The following is a 20,898-nucleotide window of genomic DNA, read 5'->3' as shown; positions in this document are numbered from 1 at the left end:
TTCAGCTTGGAGAAAAGATGGCTGAGGGGAGATATAACAGAGGCCTATAAAATAATGAGTGGAGTGGAACGGGTAGACGTGAATCACTTGTTTACTCTTTCCAACAATACTAGGACTAGGGGGTACGCAATGAAGCTACAAAGTAGTAAATGTAAAGCAAATTGAAGAAAATATTTCTTCACTCAACGTGTAATTAAACTCTGGAATTTGATGCCAGGGAATGTAGTAAAATCTGTTAGCTTAGTGGGGTTTGAAAAAGGTTTGGCTAGCTTCCTAAAATAAAACTCCATAAGCCATTATTAAAGGAAATGGAAATGGGACTTGATATACCGCCTTTCTGAGGTTTTTGCAACTACATTCACAGCGGTTTCCATATATTCGGGTACTTATTTTGTGCCAAGGGCAATGGAGGGTTAAGTGACTTGGCCAGAGGCAATGGAGGGTTAAGTGACTTGCCCAGAGTCACAAGGAGCTGCAGTGGGAATCAAACTCAGTTCCCCAGGATCAAAGTCCACTGCACTAACCACTAGGCTCCTCCTCCTCCAAAAGATGGACTTGGGGAGAATCCACTGCTTAATTCTAGGATAAGCAGCATAAAATGTATTGTACTGTTTTGGGATCTTGCCAGGTACATGTAATCTGGATTGCCCACTGTTGGAAACAGGATTCTGGGCTTGATGGACCTTCAGTCTGTTCCAGTATGGCAACACTTATGTACTTATGAGAGGTCACGGCAACCATTTTGTGAGACCAGCTGCTAGGGGCAGGAGCGAGGGGTGCCACCCCCGATATTCAGGGCAGGCACCCATAATGCTAAGTGGCCTAATTTAGAACAGCTTTTGAGCTGTTTTAAATTTGGCCACTTAGCAATGTGTTTGCCAGCACTGAATAATGCCAGCACCTGCATAACCCCTGCCTCCTCCCTAACACCACCCCTGGTGTTGCCCCTTACATGCCCAATTTTTTTTGACTGGTCAGAGGCAGTATTCAGTGTCATTGTCCGGTTTAGTGTCGCTGAATATCGGAGGTTAAGCAGCCTCAGGGTATTTAAGTGAGCAGAGCGTCTTCTGCCCACTTAAATTGCTCTGAATATCGGGCTCTAGGTGCCTAAGGCAGATCATTCTGAATTATGATGGTGTATTAAGTGATGAAATGGGAAAACAGTTACTTTTTCCTTAGGAGCTGTTGCTTGATAAAGATCTGCAGCAATAGAAGGCATTTCTTAGAAGAACAGAGGCAGACGGTCCTTAGTTTTGACCCAAGAATACTTATTGACTCTTTACCTGCACCAGGCTATATATAGAAACCAGTTTATCTCAGTCCCCAACTGCTGGCAGGAGGGATATAACCCATTTGTCTAGCCTGATCTGGCAAGGCTTGAGAAAAGGAAATTATCAGGTAAAATAATTTACGTATGTATGGGTTTTATGCTGTTTTCAAAATAAGATTTTTCTTGTAGACTTACTGGTAGTATTTAACTGCTGTCCCTTATCTCTCCTCGAAAGGGGTCCACCTTTTTGGATGAAAAAGCAGAAGTTTTTGATTTGTTTATTAATATTTGCACAGCTCCATAAATTTCCATTTTACCCATTGTGAGGTAGTTTTATTGAATCTTATTACACCTAATATACTTGTCTAGCGGGGGTAGAACTTATGTTTTTTTTTCTTTGAACTCCTCTTTGGCATATTTGACCTAACATAATCTAAGCTGAACTCTAATTTCCTCCACTGCCCTTTGGTGCATTAAGAGCATGGACAGTAATGGTCCTGCCAGCCCATGCAGGGAACCTCTGAAACACTGTGAAACCACAAGACTGTGACCATGAGACAGTGAAACCATGAAATGGCTAGAGCAGTGCCAGGCAGTGAGAAGGACATCAAAAGTTCAGTTCACAGGTTTGCGGGAACATTAATAGGTGACCTGTTAGAGGCGTAAGTAATTCTCTCTGAAGTTTTTGGTGCTGGTTGTATGGGTCCTCAAAAAGGAGAGGCTTCCAGACAGAGCAGGGACAGGGGAGACAGACTAATTAAACCAGTGGCAGTGGTGGTCATTAATTTTTAAGCAGGGGCCACTTTGAATTCTAATGAGTTGAAGAAGAGCCACCAAATATCTTCCCATGTAGGGTTACGACACTGCTGACCAGTGTGTGTCAATGACATCTGTCCCCACCAGCCCACCTTCAGATTTCGTTGGGGGGTATCCTCAAGGTTGTGAGCATTTCCAAATATATTCTCTTTTGTCTACTAAGAAATGCCTTGTCCTTCAAGCATGCAGTTCTTTCCTCCATCAACTTCCCCTTTCTGTCCTGAGCCCTGGATAGAGAGGCAAAGTAGCAGAAAAACCAGAAAAACAATATGAACCGCAATTGCCCTCGGGCCTCGCATTGAAAAACACTGAGCAGCTTCAAAACTATGTGTATTGAAGCTCTTGGTATGAAAGGGTGCTGTCCACACCCATTAAAGATTTAACTGGTTACTGGTTTCACACCAAGTATCTGGGTAACTGTGAAAGCAGAGTGTATTGATTGACGCTTTTGTAAGAGCTGGATATTGACCCAAGTCCAAAATTGCAAGGCACGTACAAAAGAGCTTTTCTACTGATAGATTGTGTAGAGAAATATGTTGGTTTGTTTAATTCTCTCAGATCAGCCACACTGTATTCACATGTATAGGTTATAGACCTAATGAACTGTTTGACAGACCTTGGAGGAGGCTTATTTTCAAAGCACTTAGCCTCCCAAAGTTCCATAGAAACCTATGGAACTTAGCCTCCCAAAGTGCTTTGAAAATATGCCTCCTTATGACATAGCACCTTAAAAGAAAAAAAACAAACAAACCCTTAAGTATTTAAAACCTGTTGGATGTCACTGTTGGGTTGACATACTGATGATGATCTTGATTTTTGTGATATAGGTTTGGTATAGACACACAGACCATGAATTTGACGACAGCTGAATTCCAACTTGTGAGAGAGAGCACACAAATGGTAAGATGTGTTTAATTCTTACATGAGCTGGGGGGGGGGGGGGGGGGAAAGCATTAACCAAAGATCAGGTTGTCCTATGTGGAAACCCATGAGGGGAGGGAGTTGTCATTTTTAAAGATATCTGGTGGCCAAAATTAACACTCAAGATACAGGATTCTGGAAGGAACCCTGATTGCAAGGATTCTGGCCTTAGGGCTGTTGCTAAAAGAACATAACTGAAATAATGCCCCTGAATTGAGACATAGCACAACTGCCCCTTGAGTACTTTGTGTTCTTTTGGTTAGCACATCACAAAAAAGATATAGCAGAATTGGAGAAGATACAGAGAAAGGGGATAGAAATGATTAAGGAAATGAAATGGTTCTCAAAGGCTTGACAGGTAGGGTGCTGTGGCTTGGAGAGGAGACATGATGGATGTGTATGAAATAGTGAATGGCATGCAAGAACTCAGTAGGGAAACAGGTATATATTCTTTTCAGTGGTACTGGGACAAGGGAACTAGGCTGGTGAGTGTCAGACACAGGATGCTGGACTGGATGGACCATTGGTCTGACCCAGCTCGGCACTTCTTATGTTCCTGTGCAGTGACTGCACTTGGAACAGTGGGAGGGAATGTCTGTTAAATTAGGCAGAAAATAAATCTCCCGGGTAGATGGAGATGGAGATTGATGATGCTAGAATTCCAGCAGTGGTTCTAACTGAGCTGGGAGAAATAGGAGGAATTTCCAAGTGAAAAAAGAAAACCCAAGTTGTAATAGTGAACAAAGATTTCACTCTTGAGTTCTCGTCTGTTCTGTAATTTCTGTTAGAATATATTCATTAAGCGTTCCATCAAAGTAGCAACACCAGCCTACTTGGTGCCGAGAGTTGCTTTAGTGACTTATCTCCTTGGGTAAATACTTGATGCAGGAATTGCAGCAGGAGGATTGTGCGAAAGAGAAATCCATCCTGGAGGTGCTTCAGCTGCAGTTGCAGCCCTGGGAGAGCAGGAGAATTGGTGTATTTTTCACACCAGCGGACTATAAGAAGGTCACCACACTTATCCTGATCAGGTAGGCCTAAACAATAAAGAAAATGTTCAGTGTCAGACTAGTTTTGCAGAAAACAAAGTAGAATTTAGTCCTTTCAGTGAGCTCCTGCACCAGGAGCATCTTTTAAACATCTGTGAGCTTTATAAAGGTACCTTATATACAAAAGTACTGAAGCAGTCTTTTATATTAATTCAGCCTCAGGTGAATAACTTGCGTAAAAGAGTATTTTCCGAGGACAAGCAGGACTATAGTTCTCACATGTGGGTGATGTCACTGACGGCGCTCCAGTGCGGACGCTGCCCAGTGTTCTATTGAAGACAGGCAAACAAATCAAGTTTGAAACATCTTCTAGGGCAGTGGTTCCTAAACCTGGTCCTGGAGGCACCCAAGTTGGTCAAGTTTTCAGTATATCTACAATGAATATTCATGAGATAGATTTGCATGCATTGGAGGCAGTGCATGCAAATCTTTTTGATGAATATTCACTGTGGGTAGCCTGAAAACCTGACTGGCTGAGGTGCCTCCAGGACCAGGTTTGGGAACCACTGTTCTAGGGATTTAGGCTTTATCCTGGATTCCCTTTTGATTTTGGAACCTCTGATAGATCATCTAAGCAAGAAGATATTTTTAAATTGCGCCAATTAAGAGCAATTAGATCTACTTTTTTTCTGAAGATTTTCAAATAGTAGTATAGGCGGTAATCATATTTCAAATTGATTATTATAATTCTTTATATGTAGGTTTACATTAGAAACTTTATAGTAGGCTTCAGCTGTTTCAGGACACTGCAGCAAAGTTGATATTTGGTCGACAAAAATTTGACCATTCTACTCCATTGTTGAGGGATTTGCATTGGTTGCCAGTTCGTGCATGCGTTGAGTTTAAGGTTGCTTGGTATTTAAAATTTTATATGGTCTTTGTTCGCTATCTCACACTCAACTTATAATGGTACCGGGTGCATGGAAATCTTAGCGATTTTGTTCTACACTGAAATTGAGGTTCCTATCCATTAGGCATGTTTGCTATAAAAGTTTCCATGATTGTTCATTTATATGTCAATCTAACAAAATTTGGAACTTTATTCCATTTCAAATACATATGTTATTGGATTATTTGCCTTTTTGGAAAGCTTTGAAAATTAATTTTTTTAGCAAGTATTTTAATCTGTGATTTAATGATTTTATGTCATGACTATTTAATTTTTTTTGTAACCTGCTTAGACTCCTCACTGATACAAGCAGGATATAAATACTAAAAATAGAAATAGAGGCTTTTAGTGGGCCCAATCACACGTGCACGCATGCTTTCCCATCCACCTGGCTCGCACGGGACACTCAGTTTCTTTTTCTCCATGGAGCTCTTCAGATGCGTCATACACGTTTGTCATGTGTTTTTTTTTTTTCAGATGATTTTGTTCCTGGTCTTCCTGTCCTTTTTAGCCATGAGTAGTATGGAACCCTTCTTTTTTTATTCTATTCCCTTTATTTCTCTAGTTTTTTTGTGGCTTTGTTTTTCTGCAGCTCACAGCCTCCTTAGGCCTGAACACCAGTCGCAAAAAATATATATATATATAATAGATAATTCTATAATTTTTCAAACATTGAGCCATTTGATTTTGCTTCGACTGTTCACCCAAAAACCTTCCATCAGGTTTAAAAAGTGTACAAGGTGTGGTAAAATCATGTCTGTGACTGATACTCACAACTGGTGCCTACTGTGCCTCGGTCCTGATCATCAGCCCTCACATTGTAAATTCAGTTCTCAAATGCAGAAAAGAACACAGAAGAGTAGAGAGGCCCAGTGCGAGAAATTTTTTTTTGCACGCTGAAGTCCGGTCCATTGACATTAGAATTGGAGGCATTGACCCCAGAGACATCGGCAGCTTCACCTACCCCTTGAGACACACTAGCATTGGGGAGGTCTCCACCTGCCTCGACATCGGGTGTCAGTAGTGCCCGTTCAGGCTGAACATCATCGGACATGACGCCAAGAACCCACAGGGATTCCATGTTGTACTTGTCAGCAGCGAGGGATCCCAATGTTGTGCATTGAGTGAAGGCGAAGAAGTATGGGCATTGATCCTTCTTGAAGCATGGTGCCAGGAGTGCTGTAACATTGGCACCATGAGGACTGCTCCCTTTTGTGGAAACAGTTTTGATGTGCTAGTCTCCCTGAAGCTGGGATCCCGCCTGCAGTTCAGTTCCTGCATCTTCCCAGGCTGTCTACAGACTGGCTCCAACCCCACCTTTATCGATGCCTGCCCTCAAGGAGCGGCTCTGGATCATGTTACAAGAGGAACTAGGGTACATTTTAGCTTGGCATGATGCCTAGGCATTGGCACCAGCTATGGTGCTGCTGCAGCCTGTCTGGGAGACCCATGCTGTGCTTGTCAGGCACTCCTTTCAAGCTCATTAGGGGAGGAAGCAGCCCCTGAGACCAGGAAGGGTCCTGTACCTTGGCACTCTCACCCTGAGCCTCGTTGCATGTCCAGTGGTCTGAGGAAAGCACAGACTCAGATGACCCAGGAGGAGTACATTGCTGAGTCTGATACGGACTGCTTTTGATGTTCTGATGTAGAGCCAGACGAGCCCTTGGAGGAGTGTTCTCTTGGTTTATCTTCAGAACTTTCTGCACCCTATGAAAGGAGAAAGTCTCCTCCAGTGGAACTCTCTCTTGTCTAGTTTTTGAGGGAAATAGTGGAAGCCATTCCATTTAAGTTGGAGATCGAGGATGAGCCCTGGGCTGAGATGTTGGAAGTGCTTGACTATGACAAGCTTCCACATGTGAGAACTGTAGTCGGAGAAAGTGAAATTGCTGACCTGTAGCAGGTGTTCTGCGAGGACACAGGATGTAAGTTATCACATACCCTCCCACCTCCCCTAGGACTGGTGCTCTTCATGCTTTTTTATTCAACTGAAGATATCACGTGAGTCGGGTGGGTGGGAAGGCATATGCACATATGCAATTGGGCCTTCCAAAACCTTCCAGAAACTGACGGAATGCCGGGCAGTGTCCACACCAGGGCTCCGTTAGTAACATCATCTACATGTGAGAATTTGTCCTGCTATCCTCAGAGAACTGCTACAGGTGAGTAACTTCACTTTCTTTAGACTTAAACAACTTAGGTTGATCCGTCAATGTTTTAGGGAAGATCATTTTGGCCTTTAGTACAGAGTTTGATTTTGACACAATTATATTATTGTAACTATGTTTATACTGGGATATCGTCAAAGTTGTTAAAAAAAAAATTCAGCTCCTTCAGAATTGCTAGACTAAAAAGATTTGATAATGTCACCCCTGCATTTATAGTACTTCATTGGTTGCCAGTACCTGCACAGATAGTGTTTAAATCATCATGTCTTATACAATTTTAATGGAGTGGCACCTATGTATTTGAGTGATTTTAATATTTATCCCATCAAATAAGAAAACCTTCTGATCTACAGATCTTTTTTTTGTCCCATGCAAGGGTGTTCGTTTTAAGAGAATGAGAGTTCTTTTTCTTTTCAAGCTTCTCACTGTTGGAATGATATACCAGTAGTTGTTAAACAGCAACCTAATTATGTTTCATAAACATTTTAAATCTTTTCTTACTCAGATAAATCCTTGTTAACTTGATTCCCGTCTCCAATCTGTACTCCACCTCTCTTTCCTATCACCGACACAGATCATCCCATCAAGTGTAACCGCCCGATTTTTGTTTTGTTACATTTGTACCCCGCGCTTTCCCACTCATGGCAGGCTCAATGCGGCTTACGTGAGGCAATGGAGGGTTAAGTGACTTGCCCAAAGTCACAAGGAGCTGCCTGTGCCTGAAGTGGGAATTGAACTCAGTTCCTCAGTTCCCCAGGACCGAAGTCCACCACCCTAACCACTAGGCCACTCCTCCACTAGCCCACATTGAAACAATGTTGGTTGGAAAATGAGGGATATAAATGCCGAAATAAATAAATAAATACAAAATTTTAAGTGATATTAGGTCCCCTTATTTACTGAATGTTTCTTGGACTATAGAATGTTGGCTCTTATATTTTTATCTCTCTGTTAGCTGCTCTGAACCAAATCGTTTGGGATTGAGCAGCCTATAAATGCCCGAGATTAGATTAGTTTCAAATGCTACTGAGTAATCCTGTCTTGGAATCTCTTCTGATATTCCTGTTTTAGCTCCAAAGGGCTAAAATTAGTTTATCCCATTTCTCCATCTTGTCATTGCATACCCTCTTGTTGAGTTTGTGCTTGATTCTGATTTTTGGATTTTGGGTTCTTTAAGGAATAACTTGACTGTGCTCGATGCAGTCCCCGTAGAAGGAGTTGGAGTCAGAGAGATGCTGAAGGTTGGAGGACGACTTCCTGGCACAGGGGGGTCTCTTCGGTTTAAGGTGCCAGAGTCTACGCTCATGGACTGCAGACAGCGTGAGTATAAAACAGGGCCTATGGAGAAGAGTTTCTCTCTTATACAAATCTGATAGCGCTGTATAAATGTTAAGCAGTAGTAGTGTGGTAGGTGACTTGACCAAAGCAGACTAAAACAGCCAAAAGATGGGAAATATAGGGCTTCTTTTACTAAGCGGCAGTAAGCCCAACGCGGGCTTATCGCTCACTATAATGGAAGTACCGCCAGGGTGCTGCATCCCGGCGATACTTCCCACCCCTACCGTGCCGTCATTTCTGGGGCTACAAAAATGTATTTCTTTTTGTAGCGCCAGACTGTACCCGGCAGTAATCGGGCAGTGCCACACGCTGCCGGGTTAGCGCAGGAGCCCTTACCACCACCTCAATGGGTGGTGGTAAGTGCTCCCCCCGAAATGATTGCATGGCAAGTTCTTTACTTGCTGACGTTTCCTGCAGGAAAGCGAGACCTTCCTTTTTACCAACTGCGGTAAAAGGGGGCCTCGGCACACGTGTAATACATGCACCAACGCCAGCGCTGCCCCCCCCCCTTTTGCCACAGCTTGGTAAAAGGGACCCATATATTTGTAAACAAAATAAAAAAGGGAGAAATTATTTTCTGAGGTTTCTGTTCACAATTGTTTGTACTTGATAGGTACAGTACAGTGAGCTTTGTTTTACCCTTTTTTTTAATTCTTCGTCACAGAACTAAAGGACAGTAAGCAAATTTTGTCCATCAGAAAGAATTTCAAAGTGGAGAACGTAGGACCTATTCCTGTATCCATCTCTTCCATGAAGATCAATGGCTACAGCTGCCAAGGGTTTGGCTTTGAGGTGCTGGACTGCCAAGCTTTCACCCTGCCAGAGAACTCCTCCCGGGAGATCGGTATCATGTAAGTAATTGCACAGTCCTTAGGCCAAGGTCAGAGGTCGCTTTTAGCAATGGCATGGCTTCATGTCAGGCCAGTCTTGCTTGTGTAAAAATAATGCATTTATGAAATGGCTTTATTTGCTTTTTAAATTTTTTTTTTTTTTAAATAAGTGAAAAGAAGAAAAAAAAAAAACTCATACCATGTAACCACACAGTGAACTATACTTATGGTTGTAGAAGATTGTCTTTACAGTGTTTATCTGATACAGTCCCATTCTCTATAAGGTACAAGGTTTCTTAATCATCCTGGTTTGGTGCTTCTTATTTAGAAACTGCTTGTGCTATTCCTTAAAAAAATCTATCTTTCTCAATTTCCCAATCGTCTTTTGCTTTCAAAGAAGCAACACCTGCCATCTCTAGTAATCAGTGCTTGCTGCCTTCAGCTCGCACCCATTCCAATGCCCATCTTGACTCTGCTGGTACCGGAGAAGTTTCCCTGTCTCTTGTGATGTTAATTTGAGGTAATGTAGATGTAGAGCTGGCTTTTTTGGGAATAACCATAATGTATATGTATGGTTATTCCCAAAAAAGCCAGCTCTTTCTCCCTCCCTTCCTCCATATTAGCATATTCATTTGCATGCATATATATATATATATATATATATATATATGTGTATATACAGTGCACTCCATTTAAGTGCACATCGGATAAGCGCATGCTCTGTTTAACTGCATGCTGTACTTCGGTCCCGTTTTTGGCACCATCAATAAGCACGCGCATGGAATATGGAAGCTGATTGGCGCGTGACAACCAACGAGAGTTCAAATTTACTGCCTCTTTAACTGCCAGAGGCAGAATAAGCAAAAGAATGTTGTTAGGGCATACACCGGGGTTATTGTTGCGGCGGAGCTGTAAGACTTTAACCCTGGCTGAACGAATAGTTCTTAAAAAATTAGAAGAAAAACAAAGTCAAGCATCTATTGCTAAAGAATATGGTGTCAATCCCAGTCAAATTTCACGTGTCTTGAAGCAGAAAGACCAGCTTCTGGAAGAATGGCAAAACTATACAAATCCACAACGGAAATGAAAAAGGGCGGGAAAAGCTGAGAAGGTAGAAGGCGCTCTACTTCTTCGGTGGTTTTCTCGAGTCAGGAGCAGACAGTTTCCTGTCAGTGGTCCACTGCTTATGGAGAAAGCTAACCAGCTAGCAGAAAGTATTGGACTAACTGAATTCAAAGCCACTGTTGGATGGTTGGAAAGATGGAAGGAGAGGAACAGCATGAAATTCAAAGAAACAGCATGGTGAGAAACAAGACGCTGATGACTTTGGTGCTGAAAATTGGGTTGTTTCAGTAGCCATCTTGAACAAGTTTGCACCGCGTGACATTTTCAATGCTGACAAAAATGGTCTCTACTGGAGAGCGATTCCTGATGGAACACTTGCATTCAAACACAGGGCAATACTAGGATCTGCTATCAAAGGCATTCTGCTCATGAAACTGCTAGAAAATCTGTTGCCACTTTCACAAAACATTGCCAGTTGTTTGTGACTGAACTGTTCCAGAATATACATGGACAAACAATACAAATATTTGTTTCCACAGTTGCTGTCTTCCCTCTTCCTCCCCTCAACACAGTTGCAGCCTTCTCTCTCCCCTGCCATCCTGGAATTTTCTTGATGGTTGCCAATATAGTGTAATGGTAAACCGTGGATTTGTTTCATTTGTAGGTTTATCCCGGATTTTACATCCTCCTGGGTGATCCGTGAACTGACTCTGGTGACAGAAACAGATCTGGAATTTCGTTTCACACTCAATGTGACTCTTCCTCATCATTTGCTACCACTCTGTGCTGATGGGGTTCCTGGGCCTGGCTGGGAGGAGTCCTTCTGGCGGATGACAGTCCTCTTTGTCAGGTACCAAGTCTGCAGCAAAAGAATTTGTTTTTTATTTTTGTAATTTATATCTTATTTTGCATTGTTATGCTGTTTTATTGATTTTATTGTATGAGTTTCGTTAGCTGCTCTCTAATCCACCTCGACCTCCTTTGGTTTAGTGGTATGGAGGTATTCAAATTTAACTGGATTAAATTAAATTAAGATAGCCTTGGTACAAAGCTAAATTAGTTAGAGATTTCTCCCAAAAAACTTTTTAGCCTGTAAAAATGAGAATAGTCAGAGTAGAAGCTGACGTATATTCTGTGAAAAGTGCCACTGAGGGCCTGCTGTGCATTTCCAGTTGGCGAAGCCTGAGGTTCAAGGTTCTGCTTCAGGTATCTTCATTCATAAGAGGACTCGGAACTCCCAGACAGGAATGAAAGGCATCCTCCTGTGTGCAGCAGACATTTAGGGATGAGTTACTTATGTTTATACTTATGTGTATGTGAACTTCTGCATATGTAGTGTGTGTGGGCATGTGCAGTGGTTGAGTTTACATGTCTCTCTTGCATTGAAATCTGAGCATCAATAAAGCAGCATATCTAAATTTTGTAGTTATGGAGACAGTATAGTCCTCCATTCAGCCACAGAAGGTTGCTTGGCCTTCATATAAGCAGGGGAAGAGCAGAAGCCAAAGAGGAGAAAAGTGGCTCTGTCTGATGTGTGACTAATGATAGGTGAATTACCAGAAAAAAAAATCATAGTACATAGTTCCTGTGTTTTTGAGATTTTGCTGTTGAGTTTAAAACAACCATGCTCTTGTCACGCCACTCTGCTTGTAGGGTTTGCTTTTGATAAACTTCATTGAGAGAATGTTTTTTCTCTTTTAGCTTTTCCCTGCTGGGTGTGATTCTGATCGCTTTCCAACAAGCTCAGTATATACTCGCTGAATTCATGAAATCCAGGCACAGACCGAACCCTGGCTTAGATTTGCATCAGAACAGCCACTCCGTGGACACAATTGGTTCTGATTCCTACAGGTAGGTTCCCTTGGGTTTTTGGGAGCAGTCAGAGCTCTGAGGCAGGAGTTCTGAGGAAGGATGGGGCACCGTGAGTAGGCCTGAGAGGTCTGCAGAAGGTTCAGACAAGAACGACTAATGTTCTCTCCACAGGGGGCTGATGTTACTAATTAATTTAATTTAATTTGCACACTTCTATTCTGCTTCGTTCAGCCATCGGAATGTGCAGAGCAAAAAACAATAACTACTAGGAAAAAAGGCCCGTTTCTGACACAAATGAAACGGGCGCTAGCAAGGTTTTCCTTGGAGTGTGTGTGTTTTACAGAGTGTATGTGAGAGTGAGTGTGTGATAGAGAGAGAGTGAATGTGTGAGTGTGTGTGACAGAGAGAGTGAGACTGGGTGCGAGAGTGTGTGTCAGGGGCCCCCCCTCCCTCCCAGTTCCAGGGTGGCCCTGCCCTCTCCCCCTCCTCCCAGTTGCAGGGTCACCCCCTTCCCTCCCTCCCAGTTACAGGGTCCGCTGGCCCCTCCAGTTCCAGGGTCGTTGTCCCCCCGCTCTCCCTCCCAGTTCCAGGGTCGTTGCCCCCCCCCCTCCCCCCCCCCCCCCCCCAGCCACCCTGCAATGTTTAACTGCAAAATTAGGGAGCTATGTAGTGTAATAAAACGCACCTACAACGTTGTGAAGCTGACTCCGTGGCTTCACTGAAGTGAAGGGTTCGTAAGGTTCGTCAGATTCGTCAGTCTGTCACCATCTCTCTCAGCCCCACCCTCGCGCCTAGGTCTGCCGCCCTCGACGTCATGTTTTGACGCGAGGGCGGGGTCGAGAGAGATGGTGACAGACTGACGAATCTCACGAACCTTACGAACCCTTCACTTCAGTGAAGCCACTGAGTCAGCTTCAGAACGTTGGCGGTGCTTTTTATTATAGTAGAGATATAACAATTGGATACATCCTGCCCCATTATCTTATACCTCCCTTACAGGAACTAGAAGTTGTTTATATGGATGGCTGCTGCCTTTCCTTGCATTCTCAGCACTGGCTTGCTTATGCCTGGAAGGGTGGAATTGTCCTGTAGGCCTAGATCCTTTTGTGTCAATCTGTGTCTGCAGGGGGTGGTCCTTACACTGATGCTCCTCCTTCTAAGCCCTGTCCAGCTCTGGGGGACAAGTGCCCCACCCCTGGGCCTCCTGCACCACACAACTGTGTCTGAGCCAAGGGGAACAAGGTGAACTGAAGGGAAAATGGGAACTCCCTCTCAGTGACCTGGGTTTGTGTAAGGGACTCCTATTTATTTGCAATCTTATATAATGTTTCCTTGCAGTTAATATAGCTGCCATATTGGCAGTATATCACCTAAAATAAATACGTATTCCTTGTTCCTCGCTTTAACTCCTTAAATACAGGGGCAGTTGCAAGAGCTTTGTGGACTCGTGTGGTTCTCCTGACAAAGGAAGGGGGAAAGGTTTCATCCCTGTGGTTGCTGCACCCAGTAGGAGCCAGATCCTGGCAAAGAGTCGTTCGACTGCGTGTAGTCACTCTCAGAAGAAACCCAAATGTTCTTTCTATTACAACAGACAGAAGCCCAGTAGCTTGGCAAACTCTTCCTCTCCTACGGCTGACGCAGGGCAGCAGAGGGAGCACACCGCTGAAGAACAGCCATCCTGTACCAAGGAGGAGCTGTGTCTTGACATCCCCGGGGACAAGTGGACAAATCTAAACATTATGAACAAAATAGAGCCAAGTGTACAGAAGCCCAGTTTTGTCCTGGATAAGGAGGAACTTGTGCTGAAAGCTGTCGCTGCTGTGCCAAGCTCTTCTTCAGATGCAAGTTTGAAGGAGGAACTACATGTGTGTATGTTTCCTAAGGAAACGGATGTTAAGACATTAGATTCTGGGCCTGAACTCAGAGAGCAGGCCTTGTGCGGCCTGCATGTGCCCAAGAAGCTACCTGACAATCCCTCACCGAGGAGTCCCTCTCCATCACAGAACCAGCCAAAGGCAGCGGCTCAGAACTGCGATGGTGAGCAATCCACTGTCTGTAAAGCCCAGATTTGTGTTGGTATGTATGTGTTTATATATAATTTCTAGGTATATTTGTGTGTGTGCACATACGTACACCGTATTTAAAAAAAAAAAAAAAAAAAAGGAACCCCTTTTGTTTTACTCTGTAAAAAAATAAATTGCTGGATTTACAATCATAAAATTTGGTTCACAAATAGGCCTATGATAAGAACTATAAAATGATCGTGCAACAAATATATAGCCTGATAAATATTCTTTGCAAACTTCACATAATAAAAATATTTTAAAATATCAAGTGAACAAATGAAAACGATAGACGTGAATGCTAAGAATGTTATGCTCAATTTCTCGAAATGAATTTGTATACAAAAATTGCCAAATCAAATTTATTACCGTTTGAAGTGCATGTTCAAAATGTCTGTGCATGGAGTGGGTCTGCAGAGTGGTCGCCTGACTTAATAGCAGATCTTCATCTCGGTCAGTGACATTGGCAGTGTGTGCACTTTGGGGTCAACCACTACTGGGGCAGTGTTTAAAATTGCCAGTAATACCGATTTAACAAGGAAAAGTCCATAGTCTGCTATTGACAGACATGGCGAAGCCACTGCTTACCTTGGAATTGGTAGCATGGAATAGAAACATGATGGCAGATAAGGGCCAAAAGGCCCACCTAGTCTGCCCTTCTTCAGCAACCACTAACTCCTCCTTTTCCTAAGGGAAGCCAACATGCCTCTCCATGCTTTCTTAAATTCTGACACATTCCTCGTCTCCACATCCTCCACTGGGAGGCCATTCCATGCTTCCACCACCCGTTTCCTTGAAAGAGTATTTCCTTAGATTCCTCCTAAGCCTGTTTCCTCTTAACTCCATCCTATGCCCTCTCATTCCAGAGTTTCCTTCATTTGATAAAGGTTCTCCTTCTGTACTGACCAGCAGAATTGACAAATTACCTAATTAACACCACTGAGGTATTTAAATGACTCTATCACATCCCCTCTCTCCTGCCTCTCTTCCAGATTTATAAGTCTGTCCCTATACATTTTATGGCAGAGACCTCTTAACTAATTTTGTAGCCGCCCTCTGGTCCAACCAAACGTTGCTACTATTTGGGTTTCTGCCAGGTACTTGTGACCTGGCTTAACTACTGTTACAAACAGGATACTGGGCTGGATGGGCCATTGGTCTGACCCAGTATGGTGGTTCTTATGTTCTTATGAATTTGTTTCTTCAGTCCACCAAGTGACCTTTGGTTCTCAGAAAACATTTTTGTTCCATAATGATTCCTTTGTCTCAGAAATTCAATGTGCTTATTTTCTAGTGGAAAACCTCATGTTGACCAACTGTAATAATGTCATAAATATTATTTGCAAGCCATAATGTAATTATCGTGCTACATATTTGTTGCCTGATTATTTTATAGCTGTATAATAGCCCCCCCCCCCCCCCATACATACACACAAGTCACACAGTAAATGACGGCAGCTAAAGACCTGCACAATTTTATAAATGTAATGGGTCCTTTTAAGTGCGACCTAATTTTTTAAGGACCTGTGCAGCCTGGCATTTATTTGTACAGTAGGCACATACAGGGACAGAGTTGAGGCAGAATATAGGCAGTCATGATTTACATGTGTATTTTATAAACTATGTGCAGTCTTGCATATTTATGGACATTCATTTCCACCTGCTCTTGGGTAGACGTAATGTCTGGGTTTTCAAGCTAGATGCAATCTCTATGTGATTTTTGCTAGCATGTTACGTTTATGCCTATGTGTATTGATAAAATGAGGCCTTCCTGCCCTGTTTAGCTAGGAACCCAAGCAACATTATTATTATTACATAGAACCTTGTGCCGTATGTGGAAGGATTGGATACTTCTTGAATTTCTGGTATTCTGTACTAAACTAACAGAATTCTGATCTTTGATTGTACACTGGGTAACTGTCCCAAAAATTAGTTGAGGTTTTTAAACATAGCCCTATGCAGGGCTTCTTCTTTCTGACTTTCAAGACCTTTTTGAAGTCAAAATGATTAAATATTTTGACACCCACCAGACAGGACTTAACAAAGATCTGGGTTTTCTAGCCCATTATAAACCATGAAATTCCACTGCTTTGTCACCCTCTGATCACCATGTATATCTCCCTGTCCCTCACCTAACCCACTCCTCCCTCATCCTTTCAGACTGTCACTGAAATACTATTGCAGATCAGAGAGCAGGGCTGTATTCCTTTCATTAGAACCTGCCCCCTTCCTGGGATTTATGTAGTAAATTTAAAACAAATCGGAGAAACTTTTTCTTCACCCAACGTGTAATTAAACTCTGGAATTCATTGCCGGAAAATGTGGTGAAGGCGGTTAGCTTAGCAGAGTTTAAAAAGGGGTTGGACAGTTTCCTAAAGGACAAGTCCATAAACTGCTACTAAACGGACTTGGAAAAATCCAAAATCCCAGGAATAACATGTATAGAATGTTTGTACGTTTGGGAAGCTTGCCAGGTGCCCTTGGCCTGGATTGGCCGCTGTCGTGGACAGGATGCTGGGCTCGATGGACCCTTGGTCTTTTCCCAGTATGGCATTACTTATGTACTTATATGTAGGAAAAGCAAGGACTAGAATGAGTGACCAAAAGAGAGAGGGCAAACACACCGATTAAAAAACCAAGGCAGTGCAGTATTGTTACTCCAAATTCTCCATATGGGGATTTCCTGAATTCTAAATTTGATACTGATGCCACATGTGAGAACTTGTGTCCTTGTTGTGGAGGAATCACAGCAGCAAAACTCAGTGTGGTTTGTGCAATGTTTTTATTTATTCGTGTTCATTCTTCATGGTTTCTTAACTATGAACTTTTGGTTGAAAGAAATCCTTCCATCAACACCATTTCAGGCTACCTTTATTTTGGCAGCTGTTAGTTCAAAGCAGGGGCGTAGCCAGACATCATATTTTTAGTGGGCCTGAGCCCTAGTTGGGTGGGGATACAATTTTTCCCGCATCTCCCAACTTAATAAATACCTGAGCTGTTGGAGATCCCTAAGCCTCGCCAGCTGGAGGGTCTCTTCCAGCAGTTGGAACAATTCTGTACTCTGCAGCCCCCGGAAGCTGGAAAACTCCCATACTACTACCACCCCCGCAGGAGGTGGTGGAGATGAAAACGATAATAGAATTCAAACATGCGTGGGACAAACACAAAGGAATCCTGTTAACAAGGAATGGTTCCGTGGAATCTTTGCGGAAATTGGGTGGCGACGCCGGTAATTGGGAAACAAAATGTGAGCTGGGCAGACTTCTACGGTCTATGCCCTGATCATGCCTGAATAGATAGAGATGGGCTGGAGTGTAAATTTTAAGGGGCTTCGATGTTAGCTTCAGAACTTAGTACAAGAACAGTACTGAGCAGACTTCTACAGCCTGTGCCCTGAGAAAAGCAAAGACAAATCAAACTTGGGTATACATATAAAGTATCACATACCATGTAAAATGAGTTTATCTTGTTGGGCAGACTGGATGGACCGTACAGGTCTTTATCTGCCGTCATTAACTGTTTACTATGTTACCCCCCCCCCCCCCCCCCCCCCCTGGGCATATGCAACAAAGTATGTGCTGAAGGGGCGTGGGCAGTGCAGCATCACATAGAGAGTAGTATGGGAATCAGTGTTGCCAGGTGGGCGGTTTTCCGCGACCCGCTGCGGGAAATTTTTGCCCGCGGCGGGTCGCGGTTTTTTGGGCTTCTTTTTTTTCTTTTCCGCGGTTTTTCGGGCGGTTTTTTTGGCCGCAGGGGGCGGGGTTAGTGACTTTTGGGCGGGGTTAGTGATGTTTTGGGCGGGGCCGATGACGGGGGAGGCGGGCCCGGTGACGGCGGGGGCGGGGTTGATGACGGCGGGGGCGGGGGTGATGACGCGGGGGTGGGGGTGTCAGGGGCAGGGTTTGAGTTTGGGCGGGTTTTGGGCTGTTTTTGCGTTGGATTGGGTGGGAAAAAAATTTTCCACCTGGCAACACTGATGGGAATGTTCCAGCCGGGGCTGCAGCTGGATAAGGTCCTCTTCAGCTGGCGGGGCTTGAAAAAAATATAGTTGATCACAACCAGATGAGCCAGCATTCAGCCCAGAGAAGGGCAACCAAGATGGGTTTACAAGCAAGGGTGGCTGATGACTCATTCAATTGGGGAGTTTGAAATAGGGACATAAAGTTGGGGGGGGGGGGAGGGGGGAAGCGGCTCTAGCCTGCACACAATTTTTCCTCTTCCTTCACACCTCCTAGGGGACTCTCGGACTCACACAGTCTCCTGCCTTGTTCTGTCTGTTGTATCCAGGCATTATAGGCTGACTCCTTATGTTTGTGGTGCACAAGAAAATTTGCCGCTGCTGTGCGATTTTGGGACAGAGCACATGCTGATTATTTAAATGAACAGTAGTGAGCTTCTAAGCTCGTATCTCTCTGTTCTAAAGTGCATTAACTTCTTACATCCAGGTAGTTGTGAAACAATTAATGATACGAGGATTAAGATAGTGAGAGGGAAAAATCTAGCATGCCAACCCTGAATAACTAGGTTACTATGTTAACCCCTTTGGCAGTTATTCCAACAAAAAAGACCAACAAACCCATACAGACTGTTGACACCCCTGCTGCATCCCAAACACATTAAGGCTGCCCAGAACTTCTAGAAGTTTTCCTGATTCCCCATACCACATGCAGGTCATAGTGTGAAGCAGTGTTGGACCTGTACTAATTTTACAGTAATGGGCAAGGCAGGAGGTAGTAAGACACCCCCTCCCATATGTTGCATATGCCTGGTAGTGAATAAAAATTAAGTAGTAAAATCTTTCCAAAGATAAATTGAGTGGTCATGTATATACACACGCATGAATGTTCTGTATTTATATGTACATGGGCTTTTTCCCCCCCATTTAAGGGAATAACCAGTTGGTGTCCTCAAGAAATGAAAAGCTAAACTGTGAGCCTATGAATAAGCTGCTGATCCATGAACCTCCTGTAGAGAAACCTGTGCACAAAATACCTCAGGAACCGAAACTGTGCAGAGGCCGGGACCTCCACTCAGCAGAGGTCAGTTACTCCTCTTACCCAGATTGTACCCACTGCTGCTGCTTAAACTATTATAGAAGATGAAGTAAAATGATTTTTTATTAAAATTAGCCAAATGTGGCCACGTTTTGCCTATTACATGCTTCAGGGACAACGACTAAAGGCGAGATTAAATGCCACACTTCCCCTTAGTAAAATAAAAGTACGCTGGAAAGCAGCCATGACATGCCTTCCCTGCAGATTGCTTAGAGCTCGAAGTAATTTTACTTCATCTTCTGTGATCCACTCTTTTTCCTGCTACTACTGACTGTGGGATCCACCTGCCTCTCTTGTTCTGATACCACTTAAACTTTTACTAAAGAACTTTTTCAGAGTAGCAGTAAAAAAGAAAGGAGGGAGGTGGTAAATCGTGCTGGCCAGTGAAATGCACGTACATTTGCCATTGTTAGCACTATCAGAGGAATAGACCAAGAGAGAAGAGAAAACCACATCTTACCCACGATTTTTTTTTTTGTTACAGTTGTACCCCGCACTTTCCCACTCGTGGCAGGCTCAATGCGGCTTACATATTGTATACAGGTACTTATTTGTACCTGGGGCAATGGAGGGTTAAGTGACTTGCCCAGAGTCACAAGGAGCTGCCTGTGCCTGAAGTGGGAATCGAACTCAGTTCCTCCTAACCACTAGGCCACTCCTCCACTGTTGCTACTATTTGAGATTCCATGTAGAGGTCGGCCCTTGCAGATCACCAATGTGGCCGCGCAGGCTTCTGCTTCTGTGAGTCTGACGTGCAGGACGTCAGACTCACAGAAACAGAAGCCTGCGCAACCTTCTACATGGAATGTTGCTAGTGGAATAGCAACATTCCATGTAGAATCTCCAATAGTAGCAACATTCCATGTAGAATCTCCAATATTTATTTTATTTTTCTTACATTTGTACCCCGTGCTTTCCCACTCATGGCAGGCTCAATGTGGCTTACATGGGGCAATGGAGGGTTAAGTGACTTGCCCAGAGTCACAAGGAGCTGCCTGTGCCTGAAGTGGGAATCGAACTCAGTTCCTCCTAACCACTAGGCCACTCCTCCACTGTTGCTACTATTTGAGATTCCATGTAGAGGTCGGCCCTTGCAGATCACCAATGTGGCCGCGCAGGCTTCTGCTTCTGTGAGTCTGACGTCCTGCACGTATGTGCAAGGACGTCAGACTCACAGAAACAGAAGCCTGTGCAGCCTTCTACATGGAATGTTGCTAGTGGAATAGCAACATTCCATGTAGAATCTCCAATAGTAGCAACATTCCATGTAGAATCTCCAATATTTATTTTATTTTTCTCACATTTGTACCCCGCGCTTTCCCACTCATGGCAGGCTCAATGCGGCTTACATGGAGCAATGGAGGGTTAAGTGACACCAATGTGGCCGCGCAGGCTTCTGCTTCTGTGAGTCTGACATCCTGCACATAAGTGCAGGACGTCAGACTCACAGAAACAGAAGCCTGCGCAGCCTTCTACATGGAATGTTGTTAGTGGAATAGCAACATTCCATGTAGAATCTCCTATAGTAGCAACATTCCATGTAGAATCTCCAATATTTATTTTATTTTTCTTACATTTGTACCCCGTGCTTTCCCACTCATGGCAGGCTCAATGTGGCTTACATGG

General features: G+C 43.6%; 1 protein-coding gene across 3 annotated transcripts in view; it reads left to right on the top strand.

Annotated features, from left to right (window-relative positions):
- The window catches only part of TMEM131L (transmembrane 131 like), a 308,022-nt gene that overhangs the window by 230,818 nt on the left and 56,306 nt on the right, over positions 1-20,898 (top strand). For 2 of the 3 annotated variants that reach the window (XM_030191626.1, XM_030191625.1), the window contains exons 19-26: positions 2,914-2,986; positions 3,896-4,038; positions 8,288-8,430; positions 9,113-9,299; positions 11,008-11,193; positions 12,045-12,194; positions 13,576-14,231; positions 19,106-19,257. In XM_030191626.1, coding sequence (XP_030047486.1) covers positions 2,914-2,986; positions 3,896-4,038; positions 8,288-8,430; positions 9,113-9,299; positions 11,008-11,193; positions 12,045-12,194; positions 13,576-14,231; positions 19,106-19,257 — 1,690 coding nt within the window. The remainder of the gene's footprint in view (positions 1-2,913; positions 2,987-3,895; positions 4,039-8,287; positions 8,431-9,112; positions 9,300-11,007; positions 11,194-12,044; positions 12,195-13,575; positions 14,232-19,105; positions 19,258-20,898) is intronic. The other variant, XM_030191627.1, reaches the window with a different exon arrangement.

The sequence above is a fragment of the Microcaecilia unicolor genome, chromosome 2 (genome assembly GCF_901765095.1).
Source record: "Microcaecilia unicolor chromosome 2, aMicUni1.1, whole genome shotgun sequence".
Lineage (NCBI taxonomy): Eukaryota > Metazoa > Chordata > Amphibia > Gymnophiona > Siphonopidae > Microcaecilia > Microcaecilia unicolor.
The sequence above is the reverse complement of the archived record's forward strand: the minus strand, read 5'-3'. Positions and strand labels throughout refer to the sequence as shown.